Source organism: Hemitrygon akajei, chromosome 13 (assembly GCF_048418815.1).
Source record: "Hemitrygon akajei chromosome 13, sHemAka1.3, whole genome shotgun sequence".
Lineage (NCBI taxonomy): Eukaryota > Metazoa > Chordata > Chondrichthyes > Myliobatiformes > Dasyatidae > Hemitrygon > Hemitrygon akajei.
In genome coordinates, this window is record NC_133136.1 from 108,811,158 (window position 1) to 108,835,391 (window position 24,234).

The 24,234-nt window shown below is 41.2% G+C and overlaps 1 protein-coding gene across 6 annotated transcripts in view; it reads left to right on the forward strand.

The window, feature by feature from the left end:
• arhgap24 (Rho GTPase activating protein 24) overlaps nt 1-19,482 on the forward strand; it is a 465,634-nt gene extending 446,152 nt beyond the window's left edge. For all 6 annotated transcript variants that reach the window (XM_073065242.1, XM_073065241.1, XM_073065245.1 and 3 more), the window contains 3 exons: nt 1,854-1,975; nt 8,721-9,810; nt 18,639-19,482. In XM_073065242.1, coding sequence (XP_072921343.1) covers nt 1,854-1,975; nt 8,721-9,810; nt 18,639-18,882 — 1,456 coding nt within the window. In that variant the 3' untranslated portion in view covers nt 18,883-19,482. The remainder of the gene's footprint in view (nt 1-1,853; nt 1,976-8,720; nt 9,811-18,638) is intronic.
• The last annotated feature ends 4,752 nt before the right edge of the window (nt 19,483-24,234 follow it).

Here is a 24,234-nt window from a genome sequence, read left to right on the forward strand (position 1 = left end):
GAATATACAATATTAAAAAGACGTCTAATATTGAAAAAGAGAAGGTGATTTTTAATAAAGCCAGACTGATCCTCAGAGATAATTAAGGGTAAAATAGTCTCCAGCCTACGGGCCAAAACTTTAGTTAAAATTTTAGCATCTAATTTTAGTAGAGAAATCAGCCTGTATGAAGCACGTTCTAATGGATCCTTGCCTTTTTTGGCTAAAAGAATGATACAAGCCTCATCAAATGATGCAGGAAACTTATTTTGTTTAAACGAATCAGAAAAAAACTAAACTAAGTTGGGATAAGAGCAATGAGGAAAATGATTTATAAAATTCTGTAGAGAACCCATCAGGACCAGGAGATTTACCAGGCTGCAAAGCAGAAATAGCAGAGGATATTTCCTCTAAGGATAATGGCTCATTCAATTTATGTTTAAGTTCAGAAGAAAGTTTAGGAATAGTTAAACTATCTAAAAATTGCATAACAGTAGTATTACCATTAAAGGATTCAGAGGTGTAAAGTTGAGAGTAAAAATTCCTGAATATGTCATTAATTTCAGACTGGTCCACACTAACATTTCCATTACTCATTTGAATTTTAGTGATGTGTTGTTTTGCTTTAGAGCGCCTAAGTTGGTTAACTAAGGACTTACCAGATTTATCCCCATGAATATAGAACTTACTCCAACTGCCCAAAAGTTGGCATTCAATCAGATAAGTAGAAATAAGATTAAATTTAGTTTGAAGTTCCATTCTTTTCTTATATAACTCCAGATCCTTGACCTGGGCGTATAATTGGTCTATAGCTTTAATCTGATTGATCAGTTCTAAACGTTCTTTGTGAGTCTTTCTTTTCAAATTTGCTGTGTAGGAAATTATTTGACCTCTTAGATATGCTTTCATTGCGTCCCAAACCAGCTGACTAGAGGTTTCAGGTAGTGCATTGGTATTTAAAAAGGAAGTTATCTGATCCTCCATAAATTTTACAAAGTCGTTATCTGACAACAAGGTCGGATTAAAACGCCAGTGTTTATTTACTTGAGGGAGGCCAGGGAGAACTATGGACAATGTAAGTGGGGCATGATCTGAAATCAATATACTCTTATAGTCACAAGAACGGATGGATGGTATCAATTGATTATCAATTTAAAAATAGTCGATTCTAGTAAATGTATGGTGAACTTGTGAGAAAAAGGAGCAATCTCATTCATGTGGATGAAAGAAATGCCAAATATCAGATATTCCATAATTAGAAAGAAAAGATTGAATAAATAAAGCAGATTTACTTAATTGTCTAGGGATAGAAGAAGATCTGTCCAAAACTGGATCCAGCCAACAGTTAAAGTCACCACCCAATATAAGAGAGTATGAACTTAGTTCTGGCAATGAAGCAAAACAACAGTCAAAAAACCCTACATCATCCGAGTTAGGAGCATAAAGTTTGGCTAAGACCACCCGTGTATTATAAAGTTTCCCCGAAACAATAATAAAACGACCATTAGGATCAGATATCTTATTATGAAGCTCAAAAGAAACATTTTTGTTTATAAGAATTGAAACGCCCCTCGCCTTGGCTTGAAAAGTTGAATGAAAGTGTTGTCCTGCCCATCGTGCCATCATATAGTGTTCTTAAGTGACCTGACTCAACCAGTGATCTGGGCTTTAATCAGTTTGACTTGATTAGTACATAAGAACAAATTTTTCCTCTCACGACCCTAAGGCTGAAACGGATCCTATTACCTGAGGACAATAACAGCACCAGAGAGACTGTAAGGCACTCTCCACAATCCACCAAAACTTCCTTCAGTGCTGGATTTGACATGCAGCAGGTTACACTGATTCAGTGCTGACTGATTAATTTTTTGCAGGTTCTTGGATGAGGTCCAGTCTTACTCAGATGTAAACAAAATGAGTGTTCAGAACCTGGGAACAGTGTTCGGGCCAAACATATTGCGTCCAAAGGTTGAAGATCCAGTTACAATTATGGAAGGTAATTGTAAAAATCTGCTTTCTGTTACGGTTGACTCTGCCTGCGTGTGGTGTGTTTAAGCTTGCCCTTTGGGTGGCTGCCACCTGCGACCTTTGCTCAAATCCAAACAGGTCCATGAAGTATCACCATTGTTACTGAGCAGGATCCGGGGAGACCTGACAGGGGGGATTTTTATATTTAATATTTGCTGATTCCTCTTTTATCCAAAGAATTGTCTGTATAAACCAAGGAGACAAGAGGACATTAACCTTAATAAATAATGAAAAGGGTAGTGATATATGTTATTTATTTATTGTTATACTGTGTGGAATAGGCCCTTCTGGCCCTTTGAGCCTCACCACCCAACAGTCCCTGATTTAATCCTAGCGTAATCACGGGACAATTTACAATGACTAATTAACCTACAACAGGGGAGAAAGTACAAGCTTCTTATAGGCAGCGGCAGGAATTGAACCCAGGTCACTGGCACTGTAAAGCATGGTGCTAACCACTACACAACTGTGCGTCTGCACTCTTGTCTCAGACCTCCAGCACTGCAGAGCCACTGCCAGTATTTCTTACATTGGCGCCATCTGCAAGATATTGTACGTTCTCCCATGACCACGTGTGTTTCCTCTGGGTGCTCCGGTTTCCTCCCACACTCCAAATATGTACAGATTAGTAGAATACTTGGTCATTGTGAGTTGTCCTGTGATTACGCGAGTGTTAAATGGGTGGGTTGCTAGGCAGTGCAGCTCTTTGGGTTGGAAGGGCCTGTTTCATGCTGTATCTCCAAATAAAACAAAATAAATCAATAAATAAATTGGCCAACACCACAGGATCAATGAACATCTTTCACCTTGTTGATGTGTTCTAACCGGTCCAAACTTGAGGACCATTGTCTTATCTGTCTACAGTTTGATTTCTGTGGAAAAGACAGTCCATCACACCGCCTGGAAGTCAGTGAATTGTGAATCTCCTCCATGGCTTGTAGTTGAAGAGTTACAAGAGAGATTAATAGATTTTAACTCAGATTACCAATTTGATATTTTTATACTGGTGGATGTCTGCAGATTAAGAAAAATAAAACCTATCTGAGAGTCCTGGTGTGAATTCCAGCTGTTTTTGTGCAGATGGGTGTTGGAAGCTCAACTGTTGCTACACAATTACAGCCAGGCTCCTTGAACATTATGCCTGGGTTTAATAGTGGGTACCAGCTTGTGGAAAACTTGCCCTATCACACTTGGATCTCAGCCACAAGGTTCAAAGATGGTATTATGGAGAGAAAATGGAGTGATTCTGACCGCGAAGGTCTAATCATTCCTCCCTATGTCTTGGTCCACACAATGGAAGGGAAGAATTAATCTTCCTCTACACAGCCAATCCTGAGTCCATTTGGTCTAGCAAATTGATTTCCTTGTTCAGTCTCCTTTATAAAGTAGGGCTCTGTCCACATGTCTATTTGTCCAGAAGTTTCTGTAAAATTGGCGCTGATGGTTAAAGTGAGAGACCCAAGAAAGCCTGAATAATTTTAATCGATCATCCAACAAGGTTCTACTGAACAGGTAGGGTTGAAATCACTCCTTTGGGATTTTAATTTGTCATAAATCAGTATTTGTAAAAGTTAATAAATCTCTTGGACTGTAAAATTTACAAACTAGCTGTAAACAAAGTAAACTGTTGGTGCCTATTAACATTATATTGGCTTTAAACTAAATAGATTATGTGGCAATCTCTTGCCTGAGATGTTAGGAGAAATACCATACTCTGGGATATTTTACGTAACTGCCAGCTGGAAATGAGGTTGAAGGGAATTTAGAAGATTATCTTTTTACAACAAATTGCAGCCAGATATCAAAATTGGGAATCCTGGACCAGACCAGCACTGGGAATTTAATCATTAGAACTTAAGAATATAAGAAATAGGATCAGGAGTAGGCAATTCAGCTTCTCAACACTACTCCACTATTCACCAGGATTGTGGCTGAACTGTTCACACCATTTACCCTGCACTATCCCCATAGCCCCTGATTTCTCTAATACCCTGGAAAACCTGGATCTATGACTTTGTTTTGAATGAAATCCATGACAGAGCCGCCTCATACAGAAATTCAAACACTTGCCATCTTCTAAGTGAAGACCTTTCTCCTTATTTGCAGTTATGAGACTATGGCCCTTTGGTGCAGACCGCTTGGCCAGCGGAACATTCTCCACATATCCCTCCGTCAAAGTCTTCAACTCCTTTGTATGTGTCAATAAGGTCACTTCTCATTCTCCTAAAGTCGAGAGCTGAAACCTACTCAATCTCTCCTCATGCGAACAACCTGTCATCCCAACAACCAGTACAGAGCAACACACAGCAGGCCAGGCAGCATCTATAGGGAGAAGTACTGTCGACGTTTCGGGCCGAGACCCTTCGTCAGGACAGTGAACCTTCGTGAATCCAAGTATAGAGTGCAGTGAAGGATCACCAAACAGTTCATTATTTGTATCCTTCTTCGGATAAGAAGACTGAAAATGAGTACAGTACTCTAACTGTGGTCTCAACCAGGCCATATACACTGTCATTATCGTTAAACATCCCTAATCTTGTACTCAGTTTTCTTTCAGAAGAGGCCAATGTATCATAAGCCTTCCTTACTGCTTGTTGCACATGCATGTTAGCTTTCGGGCCAAGTCAATGGGTATATTTAAGGCAGAGTTTGATGGATTCTTGATTAGTCAGGGCGTGAAGAGATGTGGGAAAAATTGGGAGATTGGGGCTGAGAGGGAAAATGGATCAGCCATGATGAAATGGCAGAGCAGACTCGATGGGCCAAATGGCCTAATTCTGCTTCTATGTCTTATGATTGTACAATATATGGACAGTCAAGTCCTTTTGAATATCAACATTTCCAATCTCTTGCCATTGGAAAAAGTGCTCAGCCTTTCAATTGCAGCAGATATTCTTCCCTTTTCCCACATTGTACTTCATCTGCTGTATCGTTGATCACTCACCCAGATTGTCCATATCTCCCTGAAGCCTCTTTGTCTCTTCACTACTAACCATTCTCCCACTTAGTTTCCCATCAACAGCAAACTACCAAATATTACATTTCGCTCCTCACATCTATATAAGTTACAGACAGACAGACATACTTTATTGATCCCGCAGGAAATTGGGTTTCATTACAGTCGCACCAACCAAGAATAGTTTAGAAATATAGCAATATAAAACCATAAATAATTAAATAATAATAAGCAAATTATGCCAAGTGAAAATAAGTCCAGGACCAACCTATTGGCTCAGGGTGTCTGACACTCTGAGGGAGGAGTTGTAAAGTTTGATGGCCACAGGCAGGAATGATTTCCTATGACGCTCAGTGTTGCATCTCGGTAGAATGAGTCTCTGGCTGAATGTAGTCCTGTGCCTAACTAGTACATTATGGAGTGGATGGGAGACATCGTCCAAGATGGCATGGATCTTGGACAGCATCCTCTTTTCAGACACCACCATCAGAGAGTCCAGTTACACCCCCACAACATCACTGGCCTTACGAATGAGTTTGTTGATTCTGTTGGTGTCTGCTACCCTCAGCCTGCTGCCCCAGCACACAACAGCGAACATGATAGCACTGGCCATCACAGACTCGTAGAACATCCTCAGCATCATCCGGCAGATGTTAAAGGACCTCAGTCTCCTCAGGAAGTAGAGACGGCTCTGACCCTTCTTGTAGACAGCCTCAGCGTTCTTTGACCAGTCTAGTTTATTGTCAATTCGTATCCCCAGGTATTTGTAATCCTCCACCATGTCCACACTGACCCCTTGGATGGAAACAGGGATCACAGGTGCCTTAGACCTCCTCAGGTCCACCACCAGCTCCTTAGTCTTTTTCACATCAAGCTGCAGATGATTCTGCTCACACCACATGACAAAGTTTCCCACCGTAGCCCTGTACTCCACCTCAGCTCCCTTGCTGATGCATCCAACTATGGCAGAGTCATCAGAAAACTTCTGAAGATGGCAAGACTCTGTGTTGTAGTTGAAGATGTAGTTGAAGGTGTAGATGGTGAAGAGAAAGGGAGACAGGACAGTCCCCTGTGGAGCCCCAGTGCTGCTGACCACTCTGTCTGACACACAGTGTTGCAAGCGCAAGTACTGTGGTCTGCCAGTCAGGTAATCAATAATCCATGACACCAGGGAAGCATCCACCTGCATCACTGTCAGCTTCTCACCCAGCAGAGCAGGGCGGATGGTGTTAAACGCACTGGAGAAGTCAAAAAACATGACCCTCACAGTGCTCGCCAGCACATCTCTGTAGATCCTAGGCCCAAGCACAGATCTCTACCATAACCTACTCATTACCATCTGCCAACCTGAGAATGATTTGTTTATCCCTACTTTTTGGTTTCTCTCAATCCAAACGGAAAGTATTATCCCCAATCTCATGTGCCCTTTTGATTGTATTTTGTAACTCTCCAACTCTTGGTGATTTGTGCACATGGATAGTCAAATTCCCTGGTTTCTCCTGATCCCTCAACATGTAGATCATATCCTGAATCATCTTCGTGTTCGTCCTTGTACTTTTCAATCACATCATTTTGAAACGTTTGATCCTTCCTTCTGTGAGGAGCTGAACGAGGCCTCGGGCTCAAATCGGGGATGGTACTATTCAATTGTTTTATTCCTCGTTTCTTTATAAGGTGGGAGGGTTGACATGAAAGCTGCACACACATCTCCAGGGAAAGCTGAGACTGTGCCACTCATGACAGAACTTCCACTTCTCTCAAAGTCTGCAGTCAACAATGGATTGTGGACTGTTTGAAATGTTTTATATTAATCATTCCACCCAAAAGAATCCACTGAGGATTTTCTACAGAGAAGACAAACAGGAGAATCCATAGACCAGTAAGGACTGCCCTACCTTGTGAACTGGCCAACACTGTAGAGTCATAGACCAAATAGACGCTCAGTCCTGCCGTTGCCTGTGAGGAGTTTGTACGTTCTCTCTGTCACCTCCTCAGTTTCCTCCAGGTGCTCTGGTTCCCTCCCACACTCCAAAAACAGTCCCTTGTAAATTGTCTGGTGATTAGGCAAGGATTAAATCGGGAGATTCGGGGCGGTGCGACTCAAAGGGCCAGAAGGGCCTATTCCACACTGCGTCTCCATAAATAAATAGTAAAATGTCCATGTCAGCCAAATATGACTTCTTCTATCAGCACTTGATGGAGAGCCTTCCATACCAAGACAATTGCGATTCAAATGCCTCTTAAATACTCCGAGAATCTCTACCTCCGCCATCCCTAATGTAGTGCAGTCCAGGTTCCAATAGCTTTTGGCTGAATAAAATTTTCCTCAGATCCACTCTAAATCTGCTACCTCTCACCTTAAATCTAAGCTATATAGTTTTAGGCAGCTGTAATTTGGGAAAGTTTCCTTTCATAACTTAGTATAATTCAATCAAATCCCTCCTAAGCCTTCTCCACTCTCGGAAAGCAAGCCCAGCCTATCCAGTTCCTCCTCATAACTAAAAGACTCCATGCCAAACAAACATCTTGGTGAATCTCCTCTGCAGAAATATGCACCAATGTGAATGACTTCTTAATCTTTCTTTTAATCAATCTTTTTATTGATTTAAAAAGAGCATATATACAAGCAAGAAGAGAATTATCTCAAATATATTTATCAATAACAATATGTAAAGAAGGTGAAATAAACATTATCAAAATCATGCATAGTATTAATCTGATATAGAATGCATAATAGGGAAAAAGATAATTAATTCTCCTCTTATCAATTCATGAAGAGAAAAAAAGACTTTTTGAAATTTTTATGTGAACCCCCCCCCCCCCCCACTATTCTATACAAACAAGAACAAAAACAAAAAGGGGAAAAAAAGGACTGGGCAGTCCTGAGAGTAAAACCAAGAAAAGAAAGACTTCCTGATCAAATCCAAAACTTCGGAAAAATAACTGGAACAGAGTCATTACAAAAATCAATAAATCAAATCATATGAAAATATTGAATAAAAGGTCGCCAGATTTCTTCAAATTTAAAAGATATATCAAATGTCCAACTTCTTATTTTCTCTAAACTTAAGCAGGATATGATGGCGGAAAGTCAATAAAAAACAGGTGGATTAGGATCCTTCCATTTAAGTAAAATGGCTCTCCTTGCCAGTAAAGTTGAAAAAGCTATCATCCGCTGAGCGGAAACAGGAATAAATCCTGCTTCCGATGGAATAATCGGACTTCTTAATCTATGCCTACTTGGCATAAATGTTGGGATACCCATTTTGTTTTGTTCTAGAGCAGGGGTGTCAAACTCATTTTAGGTCACAGGCCGGATTGAGCAAAATGCAGCTTCATGCGGGCCGGATCAGTCGGACGCGTGCGAACGCAGCTTTTGTTGCCTCCGTTTTTTCAGCCTGCTCTCATGTGTCTCAGTCTCTGCTATAACTACAAAGTGTTTCACTTTACAAATTCTGTTTCTTATGAAGAAGACTGCCGAGCAAGACTGCCGAATAAACACTAAAAACCCTGAAAACCTGGTACCTGAATAAACTCAGCATTAGCCATATCATACGCCATAGGTGCTTCGATTACTGGGGCCAGCTTTAATAGTAATTAGATATTATCTCGCGGGCCAAAGATAATTTCACCGCGGGCCGGATTTGGCCCGCGGGCCTTGAGTTTGACATATATGTTCTAGAGTGAAATATACAGCATAACTAATTCTTTGTTATCTGTCTCCTCTTTTCCTGCACCTATCCTGGCCTTTCTGCAGGTACAATCCTCGTTCAACAGTTAATGTCGGTATTTATAAGTGAACACAAGAATTTGTTTCCCAAAGATGGAGAGGAGATTCAAGGCAGGCAGGATGGCTGCAACAATAACAATGAAGTGCCAAAGAAGTCCTTGGCAGGGTTCTCTCCGCCTGTCAACAAGGAGAATAAGAAGCCGTTTTCCGAGCCCGTTCGTCAGTGCTCCTGGGATAACTCAGAGTCGCCAAAAAAAGGTAGCGGTGAGAATGGAGGCTCTCCTACCGCACTGAATGGAGGAAACAAGTTGAGCAGCAGTCCCAGGAGCAGCCTCGGCAAAGTGGATGTCAACAGAAGTCCACCGATCACAGTGAAGAAGAACCCTGCTTATTCTAAAGGGAGTGGCATTGTCACCAATGGTTCCTTCAGCAGCCCCGTGGAAACACAGGAGAAAATCCAGGCATTGCCAAACGGGAGCCTGCAGGCCAGGAGGAACACCTCATTGAAGGGGATGGGGACCAAGCTGGGGACCGGCAGCATGCAGAACGGGGGAGTGAGAATGGGGGTTTCCAGTGCAGACGTGCTGAATTCCTCTCTGAACAATCGAGTTGCGGGCTGGCTGCCCAACGGGTACGTCACACTGAGAGACAGCAAGGCCAAGGATGCGGTTAACAGTGAATCCTTGCAGCACCACAGACTCTCCACCTACGATAACGTCCAGCTGCAGTTCTCAGCTTCCAACTCAGACGACAAGCAGAGCGTGGACAGTGCCACCTGGTCCACCTCCTCCTGCGAGATACCCCTGATGGAGCGCTCCACCTCCTGCCGCTCCTCCACCACCACCTGCCCGGACCAGGACAGTTACGCAGGCGGTTACGAAGACCCGGCTCTGGAGGGCCCAGTCCACGAAACCTCTTTCCGGACTGACTCGGAGAACAAGTACGAGCGGAGTAGTGCGGGTGGCTGCAGCAGTCGGGCCACAAGCAGTAGTGACAGCAGTGACACCTTCGTCTCCAACGCTTCCACTGGCAACCACAGCGCTTTGCACAGTCTCGTCGCCAGTCTGAAACAAGAGGTCACAAAGCAGAAGATCGAGTATGAAGCACGAATTAAAAGGTAGGACAACTGTTCAGTACAGCATACACAGCAGCTACATATTTTAAAAGTTTTACCGCAGTCTTATGTTCTCAAAAGCATTCCTACAATAACAAAATCAATTCATCTCAGCTTCACTCAGTTTCTAGTTTGTTCTGGAATGTTATTGAAATATTTGTTTCCTGTTATTCATTGTTTATTTATTTGGCTGTTTGAAGATAGGACAGTAATGGTCCTCTCAGTAGGTTACCTACCACTGGCTAAGCTCGTACACGAAGCATAGTCACTCGTTTGTGATACTCAAAGGCCTTCTGGCCAAGCAAGGTGCCGATGCCTGAATGGGTGTGGGGGAGTTCACAATAGTGTATGTAGTAAAGCCAAGAGGTTCAGAAAATGATTGTCTGAATGTCGTCAACAGTCAAACACTTGGCACACATTTGTCCAAAAATCTGTGCCAACTTCTTGCCATCACTGTTCCTGCTAAAGCCCAGGCTGACCTCCGTAGGCCTACACAGGTGATTCTTTTTATCTATAGACCAGGAAAGTGAGCTTGCATCCTGTACTTTACCAACATTTAATGAGCATTCAGTTTTGAGTAATTGCTGTTTGTGTGGCAGTTCATGGAAGAATTTAGACACCATTGTCTACCTGTGGCATAATTTCCAATATAAAGCTTTCAAGCTAACAGGAATAAATCTTCAAATAGTTAAACACTAAATCTTTTATTAGGATTCTTATTAACAAAGAATATGAGAGAAATCTAGTCTGCACCCCAATGCCACTGAATATGGAGAGAGGAGACAAATCTCACATAAGCAGGAAGTTCCTACATTACTACATGTGACTTGTCTCGTACCTAATCGTTGAACATGGTGGTATCACTGGAGACGAGTATCCAGGTGCAAGAGATAATGCAATGTTTTAACGAACCTAGTCATTTAATCAATTATCTTTTGATTATATCAAGGATTTTGGCATCTATCATTTTAAAGACCATAAAATCTCTCTCAGATAGTTACTGAATTTATGAGATAATTACACACCTCAGACAAATGCTATAGGTTAGCACGTTATGCTATTTCAATTTTTGTATTTTTTTATTTACTCATATTTTAGACAGTTCCATTAGACTGACATAGGACCGGAGACAGCTCTCTCACACATACAAAGCCATTATCCCAGAGGGAAGGGTGACTGCTATTGTCATCTGTTAGAATCATCGTCATAGAAACGGAGTTGGCCATTGGGTTCACTCATGGCTGATTCATGTGCCAAAGTCCCAGGTGCTGCCTTGGTATATCATGCTTAATAAACACCCAGCAAACATCCATTGATTTTCAATTTACCAGCTACTTGCGTGCAACTGGCTTGGACAAAAGATCTGATGTTGTTCTATGTGTGAAACAGCGTTTCTTGACGTCACTCACAAATGGTTTATCTTAACCTCCTAACAAATTAGTTTCTACCTATACCAACAACTTCCTTGACTACCTGCAATATATCGGAAGTTATTTAATGGGCTATGAGCACCTCGGTGTGTATACATCATGCTTCGGTGCAGTGGCGTAACTTTGCAGACCTGTGTACTGGTTATCTACGTCTCAAAGCTGACCAGGCTTTCTCAGAGTGAAGTGTGACAGAGGGAGAGTGGAAAAACTGGCAGAGATACTGTTTGAGAAGGGAATCAGAGAGTAGCCTATACAGACAGTGATTGGGGCTGGCAGAACTAGGGGATAGAGTGAGCTGGCTGGGACATGAGGGCAACAGATTGAATTTAGGCTGAAGTGGAATGGAGAAAGAGGTTGAGGAGGGTGAGGTTGTGTTGAGTCCAGGCAGTGTGAGGTGGTTTGGGCTTGGAGACTGATGGGTATTTTAGTGTGTTTGCCTTCCAGAAAGCCTCCTTCTCCTCCCCCTACCTTTTTATTCTGGCATCTTCCCCCTTCTCAGTCCTGAAGAAGGGTCTTGGCCCAAAACTTCATCTGCTTATTCATTTCCATAGATGCTGCCTGACCTGCTGAGTTATTCCAGCATTTTGTGTGTGTAACGTTGCCTGGGAATTCACAATGATGGACAGCTTTCTTAACACTTAGCAGTGTTCCAACAGGGGAAGTTTATATAGAATGGTTTCATGCTGCATTGCCATGATGCAAAAGTCATATCAGATGTTAGGTATGTTGTGCTCAGAGTGTGAGAAGTGGGTGTTAGATTAGAATATGGTGTGCATGTTCTCATTACCATCCCCAGCTATACTTGTGCTGGAAGGTAGCTTCAGGGGAAGCGACTAAATGCAGACAGCCCTTTCCAAGGCAGATATCTACCGCTCTGGCACCATCGTGAATTTTGCAATCTTTGTCCTATGTCAGTATGTCAACGTACATCTCACACAGGTTGGAGAGCAGGAAGTTCTACTCAGTGTTTTTGTAACACTTCTGAACATCTCAACATCACTTATTCGATGGCATCTGTAACCACAGGGTTTGTGAACATTCCCCCAGGTATTTAGCTTCTGATGCTCTCAAACATTGTTACATATAGTGTCGGACCAAATTGTGCCCTCCCTGCAAAAAAAAGTGAAAAGTTAGCCAACATCCGTGTGATTGCTTCCAGTAAGAAGCATTAACACAAGACTAGTGTGATTTTCTAACAGAATCTCACATAATTTAGCACATCTCTCTTTGATTTGCTGTGGAATATTTAGGAAAGGGTGTAGCTAGGCAGTTGCAAAACACAGAATGGTTGTCGTGGGGGAGAGACAAGCTGGAAAGGAGTGAGAGACAGCTTCCACATTCACCCCGAGTGACGAGCAAAGTGCAGATAAATGAGATACATGCGGAAGAGAGATCCAGGTCAGACACCTCATAAGGAGAGCCTGGTAGAAGGCGGCTACAGGAGTTTCCTCAAAAAATAAACAGGATCACTGCTGAAAAAATTGCACACTGCTGTTTCCGTCTAGAGTGAGTTTCTCACAGGCAGGTGTATCTCATGCAGGAGTCTAGAGTTGTTTAGCTGAGCCATGCATCAGGAAATACTGAGAGGCTGAAACAAAACATACGAGTATGTATGTATTTATTTATTTATGCATGCATCATATTCAGTACAAGCAAACCTGTAAAGCAGGATGTGAGAGAGATTTGTTGGTCATCTGCCTGTACTTTGTATGTGCAATGATGTGGAGTGAGATGATCACCTGGGATGGGGTAAGATTTTGCAGGGTTCTGAGGAGAAGCATGTAAGACAGAATCCGAATGAAGGGTTTCAACTCGAAATGTCCGCTGTCCATTTCCTACTATAGATGCTGTCTGACCCTCTGAGCTCCCCTGCACTCTCTGTGTTGACTGTTACTGCCCTGACTGACAATACTCTCTTGTGTTCAGCCAGGAGCTTCAACTCCTAATAGCATTAACTTTCCTCCCATTCCAGTTTCAGGCTTTTGTCTCATAGCCCTCTGATTCCAAGGTTCAAAGTAAATTTTATTATCAAAGTATACATGTCACCATATACAACCCTGCGATTCATTTTCCTGCGGGCATACTCAGCAGATCTATGGAATAGTAACTATAACAGGATCAATGAAAGATCAACCAGAGTGCAGAAGACAACAAACTGTGCAAATGCAAATATAAATAAGTAGCAATAAATAATGAGTACATGAGATAAAGAGTCCTAAAGTGCTATCATAGGAATATTTCACTGATGTGGCAAGTGAGTGGTTCTTTTGTTTAAGAGCCTGATGGTTGAGGGGTAATAACTGTTCTTGAATCTGGTGCTGTGAGTCCTGAGGCTCGTCTCCATTCTACCTGATGGCAGCAACGAAAAGCGATCATGGCCTGGGTGGTGGGGATCTCTGATGATGGATGCTGCCTTCCTGTGACAGTGTTTCATGTCGATGTGTCAATGGTTGGGAGTGCTTTACCTGTGATGGACTGGGCCAAATCCATTATCTTTTGTAGGATTCTGGGTCTCTTTGTTGCTTTGGTCTACTCTCGTCTGCTGGCAATATTATGCAGCATACAGCATGTTATGTGAAGTAAAAACAGAAAATGCTGTTAGCAATCCCCAGGATAGGCAGCATCTGTGGAAAAAGAGGCAGAGGTCATGTTTCAGGTCCAAGACCTCTTTGTTGCACTTTTCACTGATGCCACCTAACTTGCTGTTGGTTTCCAGCATCTTGGTTTAGTATCCCAGCAACTGCAATTTATTTTGATCTTCGAGCAGTGCTGAATTCCCTACATCAGCTCAGCCTGCCTGTGGAGAGCTCCCACACTAACTCACCAATGATATCCCATCTTGAAGACACCAGTGTGATTTAACTTTGCACTCCTGTCGGTCCTGGCTCTCGTTCTGTCTGTGCTCACCCTTTGTTGATGGAGAGCACGCTGTTCTGAATAGGGAGAGAGGGGTGGATGAGGGCCTGTTCCTGCACTAAATGACTGTTTAGGTAGAGGATGGCCCCTGCCTTCCAGGATCTATTCCTTCAGGAACTGCTGGCCTCAGATTGAAAGCCACATCTGCATCCACCATAATGAAGTTCTTCTCATGGTCCAAATGAACTGAACGTAGGGAGATTGAGAGTGGAATTGTTTTCTTAAGTGAGCCCATTGTACATGGGTGCAGTTTACAGCTGTCTTTATGCATGGGAATCCTTCAATCCTGGCAAATTCCAGTGACCACGACATCAACTCTCCCTTACTAAAATCAAATAAATGAAATCAAATCTCTATGAATACTTTGGCACAACAGTGATCTGATGTGGACACTTGGACTGATCCCTTGTGAGGAGGTTAGAAGTCTGCTTGTCCCTGAGCCCCATTGCTAAAGGCAGGCCTTCCTGCAGAATGTCACATCTCGATGGAAAGGCTCAGCCTGAGTTTAAAGATATCCTGGTGCAGGCCCTGTGGACGCAGCTTCCTGAGCAGCCAGCTCTAATGTGTATGATAATTAAGAGCTCCCAGTGATCCTAGGATGCGATGGGACAGATCATCAGTGATGTAAGCTGGGGTTACTGGGAGTCTTTGCTATGACACCAGTCAAAGTGTACATCCGCAGCTAACTGCTGGAAGCAGCACTCTGTTAGCTGTGGACTTTGGCAGGAAGTGTATGTAATCTGCAGTTGACCGTGAAGATGTGCATTCTAGTCTCCCAGTGTTAGCTGAGCATCGATTTAGGCAGCAATACAAGCAACAAACAGATGGATGTGCTCTGGGTTATAGAATCATCAGGAAAAGAGCAGACAAGCTAACAAAGGCAGAGTCCAATAGAAACAGACAATGAAGAATTTGCAGAGTATGACTCTATGTATGCAAATTAAGGGTGAACCATGTTCTTAAAAGCTTTGTAGGATGCACTGCCTGCAGTGGACAATGTTTTACACTTTGATTTGGGAACTCCCTCACTATGGAGAGATTGTAACGCACACAGGCCACTCGTTAATGTGCCTCATCTGGGCTTTTGACCAATATACCAGAGTGTTCCCACCCTCTGCCTTTCTTTTCTCATTCTTGTGTCTTAGTGCCCAGAAACCAACTCGTCAGCCTGATTTGTTCGTGCCCACTGGGATGCCTACCTACACTAACCCCATGATTCATGCATTTGGCCAATTTCCCTCAATTCCTTTCCCTTCCAAGTTCCTGTCCAAATGCTTTTTAAATTCTGTGATTGTACCTGCATCTGCTATCTCATCTGGCAGCTCATTTTATCTACCCACCACTGACTCTGAAAAATCCTGCCTTCAAACCTTTATGTATTTTCCTCTCACTTTAAGCCCCTGTCCAGCATTTATAAACACTCCTACCCCATGAAAAGGCTGTTATTAGATACTCTGTCCGTGCCCTTCAACACCTCCTTGTAACAAAAGCCTAACACTTTATTTTTTCTAATCTTTCTACCGCTACCACTTCCTTCCCATAGAGTTCAAAGTAAATGTTGTTATCAAAGTCCATATGTCAACATATATAAACCTGAGATTCATTTTCCTGTGGGCATACTCTGCAAATCTATAGAACGGTAACTACAACATGATCAATGAAAGATCAACCAGAGTGCAGACGACAACAAACTGTGCAAATGCAAATATAAATAAATAGCAACAAATAATGTGAACATGAGATGAAGTGTCCTTAAAGTGATTTAATTCAGGAATATTTCAACGATGTGGCAAGTGAGTGTAGTTATTCAAGAGCCTGATGGTTGAGGGGTAGTAATTGTTCTTGAATCTTATGCTGCGAGTCCCTAGCCTCTTCTTGGCAGAAGTGAAAAGAGATCATGACCTGGGTGGTGGGGATCTCTGAAAATGGATGCTGCTTCTCCTGTGACAGTGTTTCGTGTCGATGTGCTCAATGGTTGGGAGGGCTTTGTCCATGATGTACTGAGCTGAATCCACTACCTTTTGCAGGATTCTTCGTTCAATGGCATTGGTGATTCCTTACCATTTGTGATTAGAACTGTACACTGTGTTCCAAGTGTACCCTAACCAATATCTAACATAAGTATAACATAATGCCCCAACTCTTGTACTCAATAAAGTTCTTTATTAATGTAAAGTGCTTCAGTTGTGAAAGGTGCCATGTAAATGCAAGTCTCCTTTAAGCTTAATTCTTTGCAAGTTTATTGGTACAAATAAGGTAATTAATCAGAGTGTGACAGCTCCTTAAGCATATTATGCCTTTATTTACAAAATCTCTTAATCAGAATCCTGAAAACTTCAGATGTTTTACATAAGGTATAGGTATTATTCTGACAAATTAATTGTATTGTGACAGATAGAGAGTTCAACCCAGATAAGTGTGAAGTGGTTCATCTCGGTAGGTGAAATTTGAAGACAGAATATAACATTAATGGTAAGACTCTTTCTTGGTAGTGTGGAGGATCAGCGAGATCTTGGGTTCTGTGTCTATAAGACATTCAAAGCTGCTGTGCAGGTTGACAGTGTTGTCAAGAAGGTGTGTTGGCCTTCATCAACCGTGAGATTGAGTTCAAGAGCCATGAGGTAATATTCAAGCTATATAAGATGTTAGTTAGACCCCACTTAGAGTACTGTGTTCAGTTCTGGTCACCTCACTACAGGAGGGATGTGGATACTATAGAGAGAGTGCAGAGGAGATTTACAAGGATGTTGCCTGCATTTGAGAGCATGCTTTATGAGAATAGGGTTTAGCACCTGGCTTTTTCTCCTTGGAGTGATGGAGGACGAGAGGTGACCTGGTAGAAGTGTGTAAAATGATGAAGGGCATTGATAGCCAAAGGCTTTTCCCCAGGGCTGAAGTAGCCAATTTTAAGGTGCTTGGAAGTAGCTACAAGGGGGATGTCAGAGTTAAGTTTCTCACACAGAGAGCGGTGGGTGCATGGAATGCACTGCCAGTGACGGTGGTAGAAGGTAGGTACATGGAGCTTGGAAAATTAGAGGGCTATGTGGTAGGGAAATTCTAGACAGTTTCTAGAGTAGGTTACATGGTCGGCACAACATTGTGGGCTGAAGGGCCTGTCATGTGCTGTAGATTTCTATGTTCTGTGAAGCTTGTGAAGGCTTCAATTTCTTTTTGTTATTGGGTGTTGAGTAATTTGGGTTATCCCTTAGAGGATATGAAAGGCATTTTGTAAATGCAAGTACTTCTATGGAAATAGAAAAGTTACAAATACCTGACAGAATGGAAATGTCCTCATCCAAGTGTGAATGATTGACTCTATTTCAACCTCATCCTCAGAAGAACTATCTGAGGTATTCTGACAATCATAGGTATAGATGTGAGGTGGAGTGTATATTGACCGGGTGCATCATGCCCTGGTATGGGAACACCAGTGCCCTTGAATGGAAAATCCTACAAAAGGTAGTTGATATGGCCCAGCCCATCATGGGTAAAGCCCTCCCAAATATTGAGCTCATTTACATGGAGCATTGTCACAGGAAAGCAGTATCCATCATCAAGGACCCCTGCATCCAGGCCATGCTCTCTTCTTGCTGTTGTCATCAGGAAAGAGGTACAGGAACCTCAGCACTCACACCACCAGGTTCAGGAACAGTTATTATGCCTCAACCATCAGGCTCCTGAACCAAAGAGGATATCTACAAAACTTTGCTTGCCCCATCACTGAACTGTTCTCACAACCTCTGGACCCACTTTCAAGGACAGTTGCATGTTCTCAATATTTATTGCTTATTTATTAATTGTTATTATCCTTAGTATTTGCACAGTTTGTTGTCTTTTGCACATAGGTTGTTGTCTGTCATGTTGGTTGTAGTCACAATCTCTATATCAAAATCCTTTAGACTTCAGAAGCTTCAACATATAGTCTAGGTATTATTCTAACTAAAGGAACTTGTGAAGGCTTCAAATTTTTCTTGTTATTGGGTGTCAAGTGGTGACATACATGTACTTGAATAATAACTTTACTTTGAACTCTGGGGAAGGAAATGATGTGACAATGTGAACTATGAACTTAATTTTATGATATTTACTTCCATTGGCTTTAGCAGAAGACAAATTTATACCCCAACCACTCTCCCTCTCACTGCTTCTGTAATATAATTTCCATTTTCAATGAGATCAAATGGAATTAAAAGCAATTTATTTCTATAACAGCATTTAATCTGCTAGAGCAATATAAGGCCTAGGCAGAAAGGTAAAGCTCTTTACAGCTGCCTGCTAAAATCATGTGTATTAATCATATAGTATGCATCATTTTGCCATAAATAAATGCTTTATTTTTTAATAATATTCATACCTTGATTTTTTTGCCAGGGTAATATGGTCAACATTCAACTACATTGAAGCATCTGTCAGAGCTAGCATTAGAGTATTGATCTTTCTCTTCCATTTTTGTTAATTTCTTCTTTTAATTTGCTACTTTGACAGCTTGGAGCAGCGAAACCTTGAGCTGGAGTCTGAAGTAATGACCCTTCACGAGGAACTGGACCAGGAAAGGAAGAAGTATACCATGGTAGAAATAAAGATGAGGAACACAGAGCGCGCACGGGAGGATGCCGAGAAACGCAATGAAATGTTGCAAAAAGAGATGGAGCAGTTTTTCTCAACCTTTGGTGACCTAACTGTGGAAACACGAAGGTCTGATCGAAGTAATACCATATGGATACAGTAAAAATCCAAAGATCAGAACAGAGGTTGGGGAAGAGAAGATCAGGTGACTGGTCACCTGAATAGAGTTACACTCAATGACATTCAAAACCTTGAAGGATAAAATGCATCTCAACTGAACTTGCCAGTATTTTGATTGTGTACTTACCACCTTGTTATAACCTGTAAGCTCCATGTAATTATGTTACTGTTAAATGTTACAGCTGGTTGTGTATATAGCTTAAATGAAAAAAAATATCAGTGGCATCTATATATCTCAAAGAGAAAAAGAAATCTTTTAACAAAAGCCTTGTATTTAAACTGCTAAAGTTAATATTGTTGTGTTGCAATTTAGCTTTTTATTGAGGCTTTTTAACTTGCACTTAACATAAGCTATTTTTTAGCATTGTGGTACAGTTGACCTGTTTTGTAATTCATTCTTTTGTCCCCCTATCTTTCTGGGGCAAGAAAACTTCGAAGAATTTAAAGGTTATGAAATGGGCAATGGAATATGTAAAGTTAAATATTGAATAGAGTGGCGATGCTTCATGTGCCATTTCATTTGTTCTTGACCAAAAACAAAGTGTACATACTTTATAAAAATATAACAGATAAATTACCTAAATCTTTCCAGTGGCTGTACTGCTTTATAACAGTATGTAACCTGATGTACTGTAGTTAAATTTGTCTTCCTTAAACATATCAAGCTTCTATTTTTAAACCACTCCTATCCATACTTAATGCCAGTTCATGAAAATGTAGTTAATGGGGAAATTCCTACAAAAAAGGAATTGAATTGGTCAACTACCAAAGGTTTTCTTTCAGAGTAGAAAGATCTGATAAATGGTACCATTTTATTTTAGGCTGAATGTTTATTTTAAAAGGTTCCTTCATATCTCACTTCAATATAAGCTCTTGTGTGATGTTGATTATAGTTAAAGTAAATACCAGATGGATGGGTCGAGAGGCATAACTGAAGCTTAATGTCAAGTAGACTCACTGAAATGCCTGTACTAAAAGTCATGTATGCATCCAGATGTACTGCAACCTCCTTTCAGAGTTCTGTATCTTTGGTCTTTCCCCTTATGCTTTAATCTTGAGGTATTTATCTAAATTCATGCCTCAGGATTCAGTTGAATAAGGTTGAGAATTATCTTCTAAACTAACAAGAATCTGAGCAATATTCCCAATTCTCCTTGGCTCTACATTCAGGTATTTTTAAGAATTTCCCATTTTGGTGACAAACTGTAAAAGCTGATTCATCGATAATTTAAAATAGTATTTTAAAGCCACGTGGACTCAATATTTTGCATGTTCACTTCCATTTCCAGCTCTATGCAGTACTGTCCTTGGAAAGGATCCTGAAACAGATTCTCTTGAAAGTGCCAATATCTTTACTGGGCCTTTACTGTCACAGTAGTTGTGAACCTCTGATACACCCTGTGTGTCCTTGCCTCTGTCAATACGGATATGTTGGCTCTTCTTTTAAGGCTGTCTATGGTATCATGGAAATGTAGAGCATAGAAATGGGTTCCTGGAGTCCACCTAGTTCATATTGATCACGATGAAATCAAAGAATTTCCAAACATGTTTATAACTAGATAATCTACCGTATTTTCAATTTTTATCGGAGTGTGTCGGAGTTTTCTGATTTTCTTTGAAGAGCAAGTTCTCTATTTACATTCTATCCAGCAGTCCAATATTATGATTAACAAATCCTTTACTAAATTTTGAATATGCAATGGATTACATCAAGAGCACATAGATGCTAGTTAAATATGACTTCACCATCACAAAAATCTTTGAGTTTTGCAGATTACACTTCATCTATTTGTGGTCCTTTCCAGGTAATAAATCCCCAACAAAATTTCTAATAAGCCGAAGGAAACACTCCCAAGGTTGGTTAAAGTGATTGGTGGGATTTCAGTTTAATCTAGCAATCTGCATTATACGATCTTGACTAACTGCATTGTGTTACCTTGGAAAAATAACATTTGCACTGATGGAAACGAATTCCACAACTAAATTTACAATTTCATTGGGATTGACCAAGTCCTCTGGCTAGCTGCTGGTTGTGTTAGCTGAGAAAAGTTATAACTTGGCTTCTGCAGAGTTGGACTTCTCTCAGACCTGCATTTCAGTTGATTCATCTAAAAGTAGTCAGCAATTTTTTGATTACAATTTCTAATAAGCTAGTAGTTTTCCCAGAATTCATGATACCCCAACTAACTGATTAACAGTTTGGATTAGGCATTATCCTGAATGAAGAATGAATAGTGCTGAGTTTTAATAATCATGATGTTTTTAATAATTGGCATTTGTGTCTTCAGCTCCCAAGGTCTTGATCTCTGGAATTCTATTAGGGAACTTCCTGCATCTCCAGTTTTCTTTCCTTCTTAAAGCTAGTCACTAAACCTACATTTGCCTTACCTGGGTTGTCAAACGTTGCTTGCTAAATATGCAATGAAGAACCACAGAGGCTTAAAGGTGTTATATTACTCTAGGTTGGTGTTGTGACAGTTGATAACAAAAGCTTTTCCTATTGGAAAGAATGTCTTTTATACACAAAATCATAGCTTCATAACTGCATTCATTTTCTTTTTCAAACCATGCTTCCACATAATGATCAGTTTTTTTTTCTCATAATACACCTAGTTTCTTTAAGTACTGATACTGGTGTGCTTATTCTTGTGAAAAACTGATACATTAAGAAAGTCATTACTTTTCCTCTTTGTTTCCTTGATGCATTCATGCAAAATTCTGAAGTGAGCAATAATTCTGTGTTATGGCACCATTACATAGCTAATGGTTTGTTTTCCCTCATTTCGCTTGAACATATTGTAAAATGGTTTCCTGCTGTTTTTTTTTAATTTTTGAACTGTATCTCCACTTGAACTCTCAAGCATAGCCCACTATTCAAAATGTTAATGGCTGATATCGTGGCCCTTAACTACAGTTCTTCCACCTCCAAATACCCCTCGTTGTTCTTCATCTATCTGAAACTTAATTTCTTCTAATGACCAGCCTCCACCACCTTCTGAGGCAGAGATTTGTCAAGATTTACTGTCCACTGAGAAAAAGCTTCTATACACGTTCTTGTTTGCAAACTTTGCATTTTTCCCTGTCTCCGTGATTCTTTATTGTTTCAAAGTCTTTAAATTACTCACTTTATATTTATATTTAACCTCAAGCAGAATAATAATATGCTGCTTAATTTCAAAATAGAAATAGGAGGAAGGGCCAATGCTGAGCTGAATTGAATTGAATTGAATTGACTTAACTTCTTACATCCTCCACATATATGAGGAGTAAAATTCTTTACATTATGTCTCCATCTAAATGTATGATGTGCAATTTATAGTAATTTGTAATAAATAGTATGTACAACAGGACAGTCAATATAACATAGAAATACAATTGTATCGGCGTGAGTTAATCAGTCTGACGGCCTGGTGGAAGAAGCTGTCCCGGAGCCTGTTGGTCCTGGCTTTTATGCTGTGGTACCATTTCCCGGATGATAGCAGCTGGAACAGTTTATGGTTGGGGTGACTCGGGTCCCCAATCATACTTCTTTGATGACTTTTACATACCTGTCTCTGTAAATGTCCTGAATAGTGGGAAGTTCACATCTACAGATGCACTGGGCTGTCCACACCACTCTCTGCTGTGTGTTGTGATTGAGGGAAGTGCAGTTCCCATACCAGGCAGTGATGCAGCCAGTCAGGATGCTCTCAATTGTGCCCCTGTAGGAATCCTTAGGAGTTGGGGATTCTTCAACCGTTTGAGGTGAAAGAGGTGCTGTTGTGCTTTTTTCACCACACAGCCAGTATGTACAAACCACGTGAGATCCTTGGTGCTGTTTATGCCGAGGAACTTAAAGCTGTTCACCCTCTCAACCCCAGATCCATTGATACCAATATGGGTTATCCTGTCTCCATTCCTCCTGTAGTCCACAACCAGCTCCTTTGTTTTTGCAACATTGATGGAGAGGTTGCTTTCTTGACACCACTGTGTCAGGGCAATTACTTCCTTCTCTGTAGACTGCCTCATTATTATTTGAGATTAGGCCAATCAATGTAGTATCGTCAGCAAATTTAATTAGCAGATTGGAGCTGTGGGTGGTGCCACAGTCATGGGTATACAGGGAGTAAAGAAGGGGGCTTAGTACACAGCCCTGAGGGGCACCTGTGTTGAGGGTCAGAGGGGTGGAGGTGAGGGAGCCCACTCTTACCACCTGCCAGCAATCTGACAGGAAGTCCAGGATCCAGCTGCACAAGGCAGGGTCAAGGCCGAGGTCTCTGAGCTTCTTGTCAAGCCTGCTGGATGGAATTATGTTGTTGAATGCCGAACTGTAGTCAAGAATAGCATTCTCACGTAAGCATCCCTCTTCTCCAGATGTGTAAGGACGGTCTATTGTGTCATCTGTTGATTGGTTGTGTCAGTAGGCGAATTGTAAGGGGTCCAATCTGGGTGGTAGCATGCTGCAGATTTAGTCCTTGACCACCCTCTCGAAGAATTTGCTTAATATTGAGGTGAGTGCAACAGTATGCCAGTCGTTCAGACATGTTACCTTGGTCTTTTTAGGTACAGGAACAATGGTGGATGTTTTGATGCAGGAGGGCACTCTACACTGGGAGGGGGGGAGATTAAAATGTCTGTAAACACACCTGCCTGTTGTGCCGTTCACATCCTAAGTACCACCCTGGGACGCTATTCGGTCTCACACCAATTCCTTTAATTCGGACTGGCGAAGTAATATTCTGGAGCTCATTTAAGGGGAATGTTTCTGGTAAGAATTGGTGATGCAGTCAGAAATCTAGAAGACAGCATTTTTAACCTCTGAATTCCTGATGCACTTTTCAGTTTTGGACCAAAAAATATTCCAGACGCAAGTGACATCACTCCTGTGGAGTCAGTGGTTAAGATCTGCTGGGTCTCCTAACATCATTTTGTTACTAATTTTCATACATAATGCTCTCACCTTGACTGGCAGTAATTTTAAGCAATCAAAAAAGGGTTCCATTTCAAACAGTAAAGTTGCAGATGGTGTGTAAATGGGACAGTGTATTGTTAGAGATAATCATTATTTGGTGACCTCAGACCATTGTAGATTGTAAATTTTGAATTCAGGCCCTCATGTACAACAATAAATTTTGCATCAGGACATCCAGAATTTTCATCAGGAATGCCACACAATGCACAACACGTTTTGTGCAAACTATATCATGACAACGCAGATGAATAAAGTGGCTTTAAAATAAATTATAGCTTTCCTAAAGAATCTATGAAAGCTGAGCGGTTTATTAAGTTGTATTACAAATTCAGTGTCCTGTTAGTTTCAAGATGGTTATTTTTAGTCATAACCACGCAGCTTACT